General features: G+C 38.5%; 1 protein-coding gene across 1 annotated transcript; it reads right to left on the reverse strand.

Moving 5' to 3' along the window:
* Positions 1–6,235: 6,235 nt before the first annotated feature.
* On the reverse strand, positions 6,236–13,812 carry ppfibp2a (PPFIA binding protein 2a). The gene is made up of 17 exons (XM_010784740.1): positions 13,801–13,812; positions 13,253–13,364; positions 12,400–12,461; positions 11,658–11,736; positions 11,369–11,496; positions 11,226–11,293; positions 11,085–11,145; positions 10,705–10,843; positions 9,682–9,823; positions 9,069–9,197; positions 8,660–8,810; positions 8,329–8,440; positions 7,969–8,057; positions 7,705–7,827; positions 7,328–7,453; positions 7,034–7,222; positions 6,236–6,942 (listed from the first exon to the last, which is right to left on the reverse strand). The coding sequence occupies exons 1-17, from the start codon at positions 13,810–13,812 to the stop codon at positions 6,721–6,723; spliced, it is 1,944 nt and encodes a 647-aa protein (XP_010783042.1). The 3' UTR covers positions 6,236–6,720.
* Between the last annotated feature and the right edge of the window lie 1,658 nt (positions 13,813–15,470).

Below are 15,470 nucleotides of genomic sequence, written 5' to 3' on the forward strand. Positions count from 1 at the left end.
GGTATTATGTATGCTAGCAGCAACACACAGAGTTAACTCAATTATACAAACATGGGTTAATGATTAGAGGTAACTGAGCTATTTATTTTGTTAAAGTTTCAGCTATTCTGTTTACAATTCTGTCGTCACATTATTTAATACGATTTGTTAAAACATTGTTGTTTCTTTTGATGTGAAATATTATTTATTTAATTCAAATAAAAAGCAATGTTAATTTTGTTCACAATTTGTTAAGTTAATTTAATAATATATGTATTTTTGAATCAAGTATTCATCTTTATTGTCTTCATTGTTAGTTTCCACATGCCTAAAACAACCTCAAGCTAAATCTAAAAGTTGATGGCTACTAACAATGAAGACAATAAAGATGAATACTTGATTCAAAAATACATATATNGGTTCGCTCGTCACGCAAGGTATCACATGACATGAAAGGGAGCAAGGTCATTGGACAGACAAATTACAAATTAATTTAGGTTGCTTGGTTACTTTGAAAACTGCGTGAACCGGTCAATGCCATTGGGGCCCCAAAAAAAATAAATATATACAATAAGACAGCCGCACCGTCGATAGTTACGCCACTGCATACACCTAGATGTCAATCTGTAGCTACAGTGCTACAATCAAATAAGGTCTATATTTGGGATGTAAGGATAATGCTATAAATTATTGCCCAAATAATGTGATCATATATCTGAGTACTAGTCGGCCATATATTTACCTCCCTTGCCACTCAGTGCCCATTCTCTGCCATCATCCTTGAATGCTAGCACACGAGGGGGCTCGTTAGCCTACTATTACAGATGTGACAAGCCCACAATAATAGCCCAATTATCCCAAAATGCCAGATTTCACTCCAAAGGAAAAGGAGTGTGTAGTGATTAATGGTGAACACTTAAGGGGAAGAGTTAGACAACGCTGTTGGATAGGAGAAAATATGTATCAGGCTGCCACCACTACAGATGCTTCCTCCCTCCTGACAACTGCAATTCATTTGAGATGCTATTAACATGCATAATTATGCTAATCAAGCAGTAATTAAGTGCCAATTCATCAGAGACCATTTTTTCGTCTGTAATTTCATCAAGCGTGGCTGTTGGGGTTTGTTTTTTCTTGCATATTTCTTTATACAATATTGCCCAAATGAGATACTCTCATTTCATCTAACAGCCCCTTCGCTGTATGTTTTTGAAGTTTGTAAACAGGATGTGTTAGAGATGGGATGTAATGTATCCCACCTCTAACACATCCATCCATTTATATGAGAGGTTGATAAACCCCAGTAGATAGTGAATACATGAATACTGCACAATGGATACAAGTACTCATGAACATGAATGACAAAATAGATATTTTTCATGCCTTCCAAAATACCCCTTTTGATCACTCAAAGAAAAAAGCCTTAGATTTTTGACTTTTTTCTTGCTGATATTTAAACTATAGGTCTTTTTGGTGGTGGGCTTTTTATTTTTTATTGAATATTACTATTCTCAATTATGTGTTTTTTTTTACTTTAAAAAAAAATGTACACGCCCAAAGCTTGGGATCAATCTGGGGATGATGTGACTAACACAAACATCAACCTTTACTGTCAAGTGACACATTGCTAGCATAAGAGTAGATAAGAGAAACATTACAAGTAGTAGAGACACTTTCAGGTAGACTGGAAGAAACATGACAAACCTATCCTAGCAAAGGAAAAGGATCTGGACAATTGAAGCATAAACGCCTGATGGGAAGGGTGTCCCGAATGTCCACCTCAATGTCCGAATGGTTGTTCTGGCTGCCAAAACATCATAAAAGTGCTGAAACTCAAAAGAGTTCCCATGTCAGAGGAATGGAAGCAGTTCGCTTACCTCAGGCCATCATCATGGGTGATCAAGACTGACATGCATCACCAGAGGCTTTCATGTCCAATGAGAACACCTGTCCGACTGACCTGGGTGTAACTGAGGAATGCCATTGCAGATAACATTTCATATGTGCCACACAGCCACAGAAGACATGCTGGCAGGTTGTACTAAATCTGGGGCAAATATATGGAAAATAACCCAGAATGGATGTTTTTGTTGTGAATGACTCAAATAAAAAGGAATGTTCCTGCTTATGATTTTTGGATTTAATTTGTTTCTCTTATCATTTTTCATATCCTTATTTAAAGTAAAAGGGTTGTGTATCAACTAAATAACTTATTTTTTAGAGAGCTTTTAAAAGATGCACACAGAGACTTCAGTTAATTTATGTGGGTTGGTTTATTTCTGGTCTTTGGGGCCCATTACAGGGACACAAAGAGAAAGTCAATCAGTAGAGGTTAATGTGGACAATCTGTAGTGAGGACAGACGATGAATGCAAAACAGTGGTGAAGTGTACTGAGTAAAAATGTCGTGCCGGTGTGTGGCTGACTTTATAAATATTAAGTTGTGCATTTTCAGTGCAGTGTCTGTTTCACTGCACACTTAATTGCAAGTAATTGCCATCTATTGTTTTAAAAAATCAATTAAGAGCATTAAAAAACTAAAAATGTTAAATAGTCTGCATTTATGTAACCCTTTTCTTTTCTTGGCTTTACAACACAAGCCAGCGTTCACCCAGTCACACACTGGTGAGAGACGCTACCATTAAAGGGGACAGCTTGGTAATGCAATATGTATTATAGCTTTAACTCTATCGTAGAGATTTTACATTAGATCTAATAATGGATGTGTAAGAGATGACCAGTTACGACGTTGACTAAATAACCAAAGTGGTGACACAATGCTCAATCTTTATTGGGTTTGAGCACTCATTAAATGTCTCTAATTGCCTTCTCATAATGATTGATGCCTCTCCTCTCTTTCAATGGACTGGCTACATTTTTCAGGCATTGAAAAAGCCTGTCCAGAAACTAAACATGACAGGCAGGGTTGCCTTGGCTGCCAAATAAAAAAAGGCCCCTTTGAGCCAACAGTGCTGATCATAACCAAGCTTACGGTTCCCCAAAATCACATCCCATCATGCTTGTTTTGGACCGCCATTGTCCTCTATTATCTATATCTAATGTGATGATTTTAGGTTGTTTGCAGATAATTTAAGTATCTATAGCCACTGATCTTCGCGCACACAAGAAGGATACAAAGCATGCATCCCCTATTGAAAGCAAACAGAGAAAAGACAGCCTGGTTGATGGTGTCTGGCTGTACAGGAAGAGATGGCTCTGAGGTTTGATGGGGCAGAAGAAGGCTCATTCAGACGGCTGGCTGCTCTTTTTGACGGCATGTCAGGGTCGGCTCGCAAGCTGCTCTGCCGCATCTTGGTGATGCAGTCATTATTGTGGCAGGCCTGTCAGAACAAACTGGTGCGCTGCAGACAGATACAGCTTTAGTGCCTGGATGGGGAGTATGCAACACATGCACCACCCTAACATGGAATATGTTCCCCAAACTGGCAAGCTGGTGGCAAGTTAATGACAGGAACGACCAGTGACACCATATAAAAACATGATTACGCTCCACTAAAGACATCTGAGTGACTCCATAGATCAAACAGACAGGGTGATGACTTAAAACACTAACAGACTGGCTACTGGCATTATTTTAAAAAGGGACCTTGATAACAGAATACAAGTCTCAATAGACTCTATCATTTAAATGGAACATTTCACCACAAATATGATACAGCATTAATAAACATTATATCCTCTCACACTCAGGAACACACAGGAAGAAGATGAGACAGAGAGAAGGGAGAGGGCTCAGGCATTGCCAAGAGCCTTTTTGCATTGCATCACCAATGCAGTGTTTTTATTTGTGATGTATTCAAATGAAATGACAGTCTCAGTGGGAGAATAATGTGTAATCATTAGTAAAGGGTTTGTAAATTATTTATGCAATGTAAACCATCATAATTTACCTCTACTCTTTCTTATATTGCCATTAACAAGTAACTTGGAAACCAATAAATGTCACAATCGCTTTCACTTAATTAAAACAATAGCTATCATATTACAAGGTAAGATGTCAGTCATACCACAGACATATGCACATAGCAATTTACTGCTAAAGTGTTATGAGAGAGGGTGACACAAATAATAGCCATTAAGCTGTCAGCTCCTAAAGGCTGGATCACATTACTGAAATTAGCCAAGATGCATTATTATAAACAACGCAGTCCTCTTTTAACACATACATACAACATTGATAAACCCACATTGACACCCACAAACAACATAATGGAGAGTGCAGTCTAAAAAGAGAGAAACAAAGACACTGCAGCAATGTTTTATACTTTTTATTAATAAAACGACATGCTTTAATGCATGCTTGTCTGTATTATTGAGATGTATCATTTACATTCTGACAATTAAAGAGTCTAAAAGGGCCTCTAATATCAATGTGTTATGTTTTCTAATCCTGAAATGTCCATCTGCCACGTCTGAGCCCAGTATTTGATTAACAATGTGACATCTATTCCTATTGTGTGTGCTGGCATGATAACAACTTTCAAATATATGTAACTCAAAGTGTCTTTGCAAATGTAGTAAGGCAGTACAACAAGCTTCATGTCTTTTAGGGTGACGTCAGTATCACTCAAATGAAAAAGTATTAATACCTCTGACTAACAGAGTAAACAAAGGAAAATTAAACAACGATGAAAAATGAATGAAAAACAAGCTAAATACAGAGTGGTGCACCACAAGCCAACAGTTAAGTTTCAGCACTGGTAGTATTTATGGCACATGGCACATCCACAGCCAACACTGACATCTGCTGGTTTTAAATAAGGATTTTTATCTTTTAAACTTTCAACATTTTCTTATGTACATGCCGCCTTTTTACCTATGTGTCAGACATTGCTGACGCTTTGAAAACACATTTTTAAACTAGTATTTTCTCCTTTGTACTTCAGACTTTTACATTTGCAAATCCCACCATCCTAATCCTCATTCCTGCAGCCCTCTGATTTCCATTTAACATAGATCAATTGAGTTGGGTTACACATGTATCAGCAGGACTAATTTATTTATGAAGCTGCTATTTGTAATCATTGATCAGGATGTTCTCCGTTAGGAAACTAATGATATGCAGAGGTACAAGATTCCCTAATTATTGTGTTTGGTCTAATTGAGGCTGTTTGCTTCTGCAGGAGGGTTCAGAGGAGAGCTGACTGCTGCCCCGTCTGCCAAGCTAACAGACACGCCAGCAGAATTAAAGCAGATTAACTTAGAGGGAAATTGGTCGTTTAGTGAGACTTTGTTTTATTACAGCACTCGGTGTCAGTCCGTGCAAAATGAAATACTGGTACCAATACCGGATTGGTCTCATTTGGCAAATACCGTAACTGTTAACAATTACAATACCACTAGATAAAGTCGACATTACGAAGGAAAATGTAGCCCAACTCAAGGCAGTCATGTTTGCTTTTGTTTCATTTAGCCTTTGAGCTATGATTGGTTAAGAAATGCAATATCTCTCCACTCCACCCTGCTGAACAATATATTATCTGGGCTCTCTCAAAATAATCTGCCAGAGATTAAAGGGTAAAATGCTGTCAGGACATGTTTTATTTAGTTGTATTTACTCTTGATGACCATTTATATTGAAAACAACAAGTGCAATACAACATAGCAAAACATGGCATGATTTGGTTTCAGATATTTTAGCTTCAGAACATTTAAATAGGCCAAAAATGGTGTATTGTAAATTGTTCCTGGATCAACAGCACGTAGTGGACAACTGTCTATAACTGCCTGTATTCAAGCAGATTATGCTCGAAATGTCAATTTTTTTTTTTATTATAAATATACACACACTTAATATACTTTTCGAGTGTTTAACAAGTTGAATTTAAATTGAAGCTGTTAATCTTCACTAACAAGAGAATCATTGTTTGTTTGATGCATTTATTTTAATTAACTCACCAAAACAAACAAACCAAACTAATGTCGTGCAAATTGTTCTTGCATTTCTATTTGTGACCAATAGAGGGCAGTCTTGAATCTATTCTAGCCCATTCAGATCTAAACATCCATTCACAGGAAGTGAAAAATAAAACACTGAGATTTATACCTTAATTTAAGTTAAAAAACGATATAAACGTACATTTGAAAACGTTCCCTGTTAATCACATGAGTACTGTATGATATAATTAAGCCAAAATTAAATAGGATCAAGATGTTCAGAGACAGTACAGTAAGCAGCTAAGCACCAGAAGAGATGGGAAAACATTTGCTTTGATTTTCTCCAAAAATGCTACAAAAACTGTCAACCTCATGTTTATTATACTACACTACAGCATATGATTGTATGAAATAATGTTGCATATGAGAATCCTTTACAAAGAAAACACATTTAAAGGTGCACAAGAGTAATGCGTCAGAAAAACATTGTGTCAGTCTTACAGAATATGAACAAGAGACATTCTTAAAGTAACTGGGGTCAGCAAATACCTTGTGCAGTCTATCACAAGAAAAGGTTATACATGTAAATCTGCAGAAAATAACATACAAAATGGACAGGAAAAAGCATTATTTTAAATCAAAGTAAAAGCTTTGGAATCCAACTGTATAAGGAATGCAGAGAGCAGCTTTCATAAAACTATTTGCACAATTTAAACAACACTGCTTTTTGCAGCCAATCCAGCAAGTCATCACATGGATTCATCTCAGGTACATTTCTGCATCAGATTTCCACTGATTTTCAAAGTCACTTAGTGAGTGAGAGGGGAGTGTGCTGTATTTTAAATTATTCTTTAAGGCCATTAGCTTGAGCTTTTATCCCCAGCCGCTCCTGCCTCTCAGCCTGTCTGTCCAAGGTGGGGCTGAGGCCCCTGAGTGCTGAAGAGGGCAGGCGAGAAACCCCGTTGACTGTCCGAGCCCCACTGTCTATTGGGCAGATATAGTCCGCAGATTCATCAGGTTTCCTTTTCCTGAGGTGACTGAATTGGGTGAATCCCAGCTTCTTGGGCTGAAAACACAGAAAAGTCGAACCCATTAATAAATCATTTACATTGTATGCTGCTTCAACAGAAACATGTTGATTCTTGTTTTGCTCTTACCTTTACTTTAGCAGTGGTAGTGAGGGGTACATGGCCTGTGGCATTGCCATACTCTCGTTTCTCCTGCGTGGCCTGATGCCCCACCAGGGCAGCGAAGGCAGTGGCGAGGTGGCGACGGAGCAAAGTCTTCTGTGGAGGAATATTCAACAGCAGTGCCAAAGTCTCTGAGCTGAAGCGAGGCTCGAGTATCTATGGAAGAGCGTATTGACAGAAGAAGACAACAACAAATGTAGTTATTCAGTCTTGTCATGAAAGCATGTGAAAAACTTGCAGAAAAGCTCAAAATCTACTTACAATAAGCCCTCCATGTACGCCGCTGCCTCGTAGATTAGGGGCATACTCGGCTAGATCTACTGCTCTCAGCCACTCCATCACACGGTGGTTTGACCACTGCACCACCTCTGAGGGAGAGGGATTTTTCTGCCAAAGTCAAAAACAAAAAGTATTAATCTTCTATCTCATTCATACTAGTTTGATCCATGTTCTAAATACATTATAAGTGAGTGCTTTGAATGCACCATAGAGGCATTTATACATTATGCTTTATGTTAAAGGCATTTCATGTCTGTATGTCGCCATCTTGTGGGCAGCTCATGTAATAACACCTATTTCCAAAATCCACAGTAACTTATAACTTGCACTTCCTGTTGCTCCATTCAATGTTGGCTTACCTCTTCCCCTGGCCTACGTCGAAGACAGTGGGGGTTGAACTTGTTGACATGAAGTACATGGATGGCACATTTAATACTGAGATGATGAAGCTGGCTGGTGACCTTCAGAGTCAAGAGGTCGTTCTGAGGGAACAACAAAAGAACAGTGAATATCATTGAAATTAAGGACAATTATGCAAATGTTTAAATACATCTGAAATGTAAATATATGTATTTGCAGGCCTCCACATTCATGGGAAATGTTACAGTTGGATTCAGTCTTACCACTGTGAGGTATTGTATCATTCGACCATCCACCCGGGCTTCATGGAAGTGGTCTTTATACTGAGGCAAACCTATATCATCCAACCAGCCTAGATGGGTGAAAAGTGTACATTAATTGACTTCACTCACTCTCCTTATGAATGCTGAATCAAGCACCATCAGCTGTGTTATCACTGTAACTGCTCAGTGCAAAATACAGTTCCTTTCTGAATGCTGGCCATATTTGCATTTTTTTCCAAACAGATTTACATCTCACACATTACATGTCTTTGTTTGTTTTGTTGGCCCGATATGTCCCAGTCTCTATTTATGGATTATGATTCAAATGAGAACAAATATTCCATGTAGAAAGAGTCTTACGTGTGACCCAGATGTAGTCCAGCTCTGAAGATTTCTCTATAACCTTTGTGGTGAAGGCCTTGAGAGCGAGATGTAACTTCTTCCTGTGCAGCGGATTCTTCATACCCATCTCCTGAGGTCAAAAAAAAAACTGTCACTATAAAACTAAGGATTGGGGAATCAGTGGTGGTGCACAATGTAGTTTATTTTAGCCGTTTTAAGTCTTCAATTTAGTCATGAATATGTTTCTTTAGATACCTACTTAGAAACTATATATGAGTAAAAACATCATGTTGTACATTCACATCATTTTCTCAATGTTTAGTGTAACTGTTCTGTTTTATTCTCTGACCTTCTCAAAGTCCTGCGGTGTGGCAGACAGCAGTGTCTGTCCATGTTCGACCCACTGCCGGGTGAGATTAACATACTGGCCCAGTCCATAGTCCTCCAGCCAGCCGCACACCTGTTCCTTGGTCCACTGGCTGAATGGAATATTCAGATCACTGAAATAAAAAAATAAAGAAATCAGATAATGAACAGATTCATTTATGTCAAGTACTTTAATGTGATTTATGTATGTAACACATTTAAAGAATCGTATTTGTTACACTGTTTGATTTGGGTATTTATAGAATGGTGAATGCACATGACGAGACATGAGAACCAAACCAGATTTGTTTAAAGGAGTAAAACAGAATGCTGACTTGCCTGATAAGAAACCCTTAAACTCTTACTAAACAGATAGGTACACTGATTTTTACCGTGCTGGGTCATAAGACTCGGGGGTCCTGGTCAGTCTGGGTCCTGCTGTGGCACGCAGACCCCCTCTTCTAAACTGACCGCCGTCTGAATCGGCTGCCTGCAGGCCTCCTGACTGGGTTCTCCGAAGTCTGTATGAAGGAGAGTTAACATCATCAAACCATTTCATTCTCAAAGTTAAATGATAACATATTTGGCACACGTAGAAATATTGTGGTGGTGATGGAAATCCCTAAGGTGAGTCTTTAATGACTTTTAGATAAAACTGTTATCATCAATCATTCAACATCTGACAGGGTTGTGCAACAGTGTAGTTTCAGTAATTATATAGTAAGTTTTTACTTTTTTACTTTACTGTAATAAGTAGGAGAGTTTCATTATGCAGGAAAGATTTCTTTATGGAAAAATCTCTATATGTTTATTTTTTCTCCACTTATATATTATTTATACACAAATATATTCTCTATAAACCATATGTATTTTGGCTTGAAGTACATATTTATACGTATACTTTTTAAGGTCTATGTAATGTTTGGTTTTCTTCTTTTTTTCCATACTTGGCCAGCATTTATGTTGGTGTATTGTTGATTTATCACTGTCATTTCCCACACTCACTTTCCCCAGAGCCTCTTTAAGCTCCTGTTATTCTTCATGTATTCTGGTGAGCCCACAGCTCTTAGGCCGGGTTGTGTGTTCTCTGCAGAATGAACAGGAGAATTATCGCTCGAACTGCTGTCATCAACTTTCTCCAACTTTCCTGTAAAACGATAAAAAAACTAAAGTCAGTGTAAGTGCAAATATGGTTCAAAAGTTATGAAAGTACTGTGAAGGGCAACTTAGAAGCAACATATTTTAGGAGCATTTGATAAGTAGAAAAAAAGAGTTTAATTGTGATTGGCAAAAATAGACGTACTGTCATCTTTCCAAATAAACAACATTTCAACACTGGAAACTTGGAAAAAATAGAATGTCTTAATTTATGGTTTCCTGTAGCGAAGCGTGAAAGATAAATCTTGATGATGATTACTGAGTAAAAAGCAGTAAAAATAAATTCCGTTGCTCTTTTCTTCGCTGGCATACCAAAAATAACATTCAGAGCAAAGCGGCGCACGTGTTTCAGTCTGTCTTGTTACAGTACTCTATTCATGAGCGAGAACACAGGTCACAGATCATTGAGTTTGACAAAAAATGCACTGGTTAATGCCCTGTGAAAAAGAAGGGGTTCAAGCTAAATGTTACAAGGTGTGATATTTATGGTGTGGGCTTCAGTCAGTCAGAACGCAGCAGAGAAAAAAATCAGGGTGGGGCTCAAGTTAAAAATGGTCGGTGAATCTCAGGAAGGGAGGATCTGAAATGAATGAGAGAGAATGAATGAGAGAGGGTGTGTTTGGTGAGAAAGTCTTTCCCATGAGCCATCTGCTCTGTCAGGAGCCTCTGCAATTAAATGTGATCAAAGGTGCAGCGGTCGTCTGGTCAAAGGAGAGTGGTTTGCTCCAAATATGAAAGCTGCATCTGCGCACAGGAGTTACTGGCCCCGCGACTATTCCCCAGAAACATTAGGTCTGATCCTACATCAAAGATGATTACTGCACGCTATCCATCATCATGTGTAGCTTGAGTTAATATATCTGGATTTACTTTGGCTGGAGTCTCCATCTTCGCTCCCATCTGGAGACCTTTGACTTTGGATTTCACTGCTGCTGTCTCCGCTCCCGTTCTGCTCTGACAGAGAGGAATTCACAGGCAGCGTCTGACTTCTGGTTTCATCCAGACCATTCTGGATAAACCACACACAGATACAAAAGGAAAATGTAATAACTGTAAATATATCTATTTTGAGTATCATGTACTGGGCAAATGAGAACATTCTGACCTCTCATGCATTAATCATGTACCATAAAAACTTTAGCTTCCAGTAAAGTGTAGAACAGTATAATGATTGGAAGCATCCGTTGTTGATTGTATAAGCCTATCTAAGATAGAAGAATATGGACACACTACATTTGTAGGATGATTACCTTTTGTAAAGGTCCATTTTTTAGGTCATTCATGCTACTTGATAAGGTTGACGGGTCTGTTCTGAGAAGATAAAGACAACATCATCTCAGTAAAAAAAAGAGATATCGGAGTCATCCATGACCTAACAGCTGCTTTATTACCTGGAATCACTGTCCTTCTGGGCGGATGATACAGATGTTTGTCGAGAGGAAGAACTGCTTGTGGAAACCTTTAAAGGGTAAATACAAATCAATATCATGTTTAAGCAAGCAAATGTCTATCAAGTAGCTGAAATGGTTTGTACCTCAGACTTTACATCCACAGATTTTACACTGGCAGAGTCTGTAGTATTCTTCATCAGTACATGCTCCTCTTCCTCACTGCTGCTTGACGGAGTCCTGCCATTTGACAACGACCGAACAGCAGGTGGAGCTACAGTAACAAAGAGAAGAAACCCTTATTTCTCAGCTCAAGCCGTGGCGTACATTTCTGTTAAGGAGGGGAAGAGTGGTGGCTTTCATGCTGCTCAACGTTGTTGCTCACATAATAGAAACGCCACTAGGGAAGGATAACGCAGTGAATAAGCTGATTACCTTGCCGTGTGGTGTGAGGGACCTCTCTGAATTGCCTGCACTGATTCAGGAGCAGAGTGAGCTCTTCAATGCGTCGTTCCTAGAGTAAACAGAGAGGAAACTCAATTAAGATGTTTATCTAAGGTTAGGAAACACACATATGGACTACCCACTCCACTCTATTACTGACCCGTACACCACACAAACGTCTCTCTTTTACCATATGGCCTTTACATCAAAGTTGTGGATAGGGAGGGGATTGACACAGGCCTGGCTGGAAATCTTAGTTGTGGTAACCAGCTGTTTATTTTTTGAAGTGATGCCCATGCCTGGTTTTGTCATGGTTCTCCTAATGCAGCTCACTCCGAAATTAGGCTTGGCAGATCGAGGCCTACTTAAGTGTGGCTTTGCCTGAAATGGCCCGCCTTGGGGTGTGTGTACGTGTGTGTCCTTCGGTAGTGTGCCACATGTAGGCTCTCGTCTTTGAGTCTTTAAAGTCCGAGAGTGTCTGGGAGGGTGAATACAAAAGCCCCTCTGTACTATAAATGGTGGAGGGCGGCGCCTCTGAGAAATGACAACATCTAAAAACAGTTACCTTTTAACCTTTCAAACAGCATGATGATAGCAGTTCTATATACAGGCCAGTAAGACACTTTACGTTGTAGTTAACCAAGACAACACATGCTGCCTTATACTGCTTGATCACAAGCAGCTGTGTTGACCAGAAGAGAAAGGAAATATTTCCACATCACTCCTAACTTACCTTTTCATCATTGGCAGTCACCAGTGATTTCATTCCACTCCTTAGCTTCTGCAGCTCCTGATCTAAAAAGAGAAACACCACACTGATTATTAGTCTGTAAAAGCAGCTGCTCATGTCATGTCAAATAAATTAGTATTTTGTAGAGAAACATAGTCACATACTATACAGTTCCATAGGAAAGGCAAACATACATGCTAACATGAAGTACAGTTTTTCCTCACTGGAGTGCCATCAAAAACTGTGTATTTTTAGATTCTCCCAAGCCTTTTCTAATCTACCAATCATAGCTTTAGCCATGTCAGCTTTCACATAGTTGGGCCCACAGTCTATCAACATTCCCTTCGTAACTATTACAGGCACACAGAGATTATTGCTTGGGACTGACATTGGTTTTACTGAGCAAGTACCCCATGTGTTTAACTGACAAAATTGGAAGGAACAAAAACATATTAGTCATAGGAAACCATATAGACAATTAAAAAGCCATAGGGATAAGAGATAGTGCATTAAATAATCTTTGGAAATGACTTGTTATGATCATAGCTGCCCCTCAGAACAGAAATCAACTAAATCTAATCAAATACAGAGACATGTTTGGAGTAAAGAAATAATTGAAAGATCAAAAGTAGACATGGCCCATGGGTTTTAAATGTTTTTCATTAAGTACTGCTCCAACACTGCAACAACTGCTCAGGCTTACATTTGGTGTTTAGCCTAATTTTCCCACAGATCTTACTGCAAATAAACGGATGCAAATATGAGTCATTAACTGCGTCACATATCAGGCTGGGTTAGTGTTCAAGAGAGACAGGCTGTTGTTGGCAGGTTGTTTGAGGCTGGGTGCCATGCTTACCTCTCTCCGGGCTCTCAGGGGATAGAAAGGGTCTGGCCAGCAGCTGAGTGTGCAAGCTCTCGATCTCAGAGTTCTTACTGAGCAGAAGCTGCTGAAGGCTGCTGATCTCTGCCTGTGGGGGCCACACAGGGAACAATCTTAGAAGGGTTATATACTGCAATCGCAAACGCTGTCTGTTTAAACATGCTTTTTAAGTTATCTCACAGTCACAAAAACAAGACGTTAAAGTATTAATGTCTGCACATGTCTGCACTTGAAAACCACATTTTGAAAGATCCTCAACGATATTGTACCGATACATGTACATGGAACAGAAAAAGAATTACAATAGACATTTGAATCTGAGAAAGGAACATTTCTTGTTTTTTAAATGTTAAATGAAAAAAAGCTGCTAGCTTTAGGCTGATCTATTTAGCAGTTTGTAATATAGCTGTATGTCAGCCCGTATGTTATGTAGGAATGGAAGGTCAAAAATACATGTTTTGTTTTGTCAAACATTACATACGACTATTATTTTTCAAAAGGTAGAGTTAGAAACAGAAACTCACAGACGAAGGCATTTTTACATACCATATCTACATATGTGGCCAGTTATTTGGGAGTGCATTAAGATTTCCTTCAATTGTTCAAATTGTGAAATAATTGCTTTCTTTTCAAATATGGGTAAACATCCAGTTGATAGTGAGGTACCGATTCATATTTGATATTTGAAAAGCTGCAGATGGTTTTATACAGTGTTCACATACACTGCACAACAAACCAGATGGACCTCCTTTGAAAAATACCAAACATAGATAATACCATTTTAAAACGGTATTTCCCTATAACCCTAAGCCAGTCTAAGGCATAACTTGTATGAATGAAGTCTTAGCACCAAAATACTGTTTTAGTGTGGAGTTAAAACAGCAAATAAAAGATATCTAAATCTTAGTCAGATAAAGTGCCAGAGGGGGAATGCAGCAGCAAAGACTGTAAGAGAGATTATGAAATATTTGGAAAGATAATGAATTTATCAAAGGCTGAGATCATGCAAAACTGCTCGAGAAAATCTAAGAAGTTTAGACCATGGGATCATGCCAAGGTATACAAGTAGGGCATTAAAAGGGATTATGCCGTTATTAAATGTATTTCTACAAGACTTTAAAATAGAAAGTGAACAGTTCTCAGACCTCTTAAAGGTCCCATCATGCTTTTCCGGTTATTACCCGTCCCCTTGTGTGTTATAGCTTTTTCTGCATAAATGGTCTGCAGAGTCACAAACCCTCAAAGTACACCCTGTAGAGCAGGGGTGCCCACACTATTTTGGCTGGTGAGCTACTTTTGAAATGACCAGCTCACCGAGGTCTACCAACCAAAAATAAAATCCCAAATTGCAAGGGTTGCTGAATAACACGTTTTATTTATACATGGCATAACTACAATAGGGCTGCAACAAACGACTAATTTGATAATCGATTAATCTATCGATTAATGAAACGATTAATCGACTATTCGGACTATTACTGTATGCCTTGCTAAATTTCTCAAACGCTCTTATTTAGCCATCAACTTTTAGATTTAGCTTGAGGTTGTTTTAGGCATGTGGAAACTAACAATGAAGACAATAAAGATGAATACTTGATTCAAAAATACATAATTATTAAATTAACTTAACAAATTGTGAACAAAATTAACATTGCTTTTTATTTGAATTAAATAAATAATATTTCACATCAAAAGAAACAACAATGTTTTAACAAATCGTATTAAATAATCTGATGACAGAACTGTAAACAAAAAGCTAAAGACATACCACTACCACCCAGAATTTCTGGGTGGAAGTGGTATGTCTTTAGCTTTTTGTTGGTCCCGCACTCATTTAGTTGTTTGTCTCTTTAACTTAATTTGAGTTTTCCCAGCACTTGACTGATTTTGTATCGCTTTGCATTCTGGGTTAACAGACTGGAAAGCGATAGGGTTATGGCTAGAAAGGATCCGTCTTGTGTAAAACTCTCGCGAGAGTTTGGCTGAATGTCACGTGGCTGAATGTTTACGTTGACGATCATTAACATCAGTTGGCCACAGCAAATGATGGTGAGAAGCTAAACTATCTATTAATTATGTCAATGACAGGGAGTGTGATTATTGAAATAGGGTGTTAGCGGTCTTGTTGGTGTTCAAAGAAGAATGACAACACTGTAGATCACCAACACTATGGTTTATTTTTTATTCACAGGCA

Source organism: Notothenia coriiceps, unplaced genomic scaffold (assembly GCF_000735185.1).
Source record: "Notothenia coriiceps isolate Sejong01 unplaced genomic scaffold, NC01 NC01_scaffold00026424, whole genome shotgun sequence".
In the NCBI taxonomy this organism is placed as follows: Eukaryota; Metazoa; Chordata; class Actinopteri; order Perciformes; family Nototheniidae; genus Notothenia; species Notothenia coriiceps.

Excerpts from the sequence above, each read along its gene's own strand:
- ppfibp2a (XM_010784740.1), bottom strand. Across the intron at positions 9,824-10,704 it reads AGATGGAGACTCCAGCCAAA|GAAAGTTGGAGAAAGTTGAT; the intron begins GTAAATCCAGAT and ends ATCGTTTTACAG. Across the intron at positions 9,198-9,681 it reads TTAAAGAGGCTCTGGGGAAA|ACTTCGGAGAACCCAGTCAG; the intron begins GTGAGTGTGGGA and ends TCCTTCATACAG.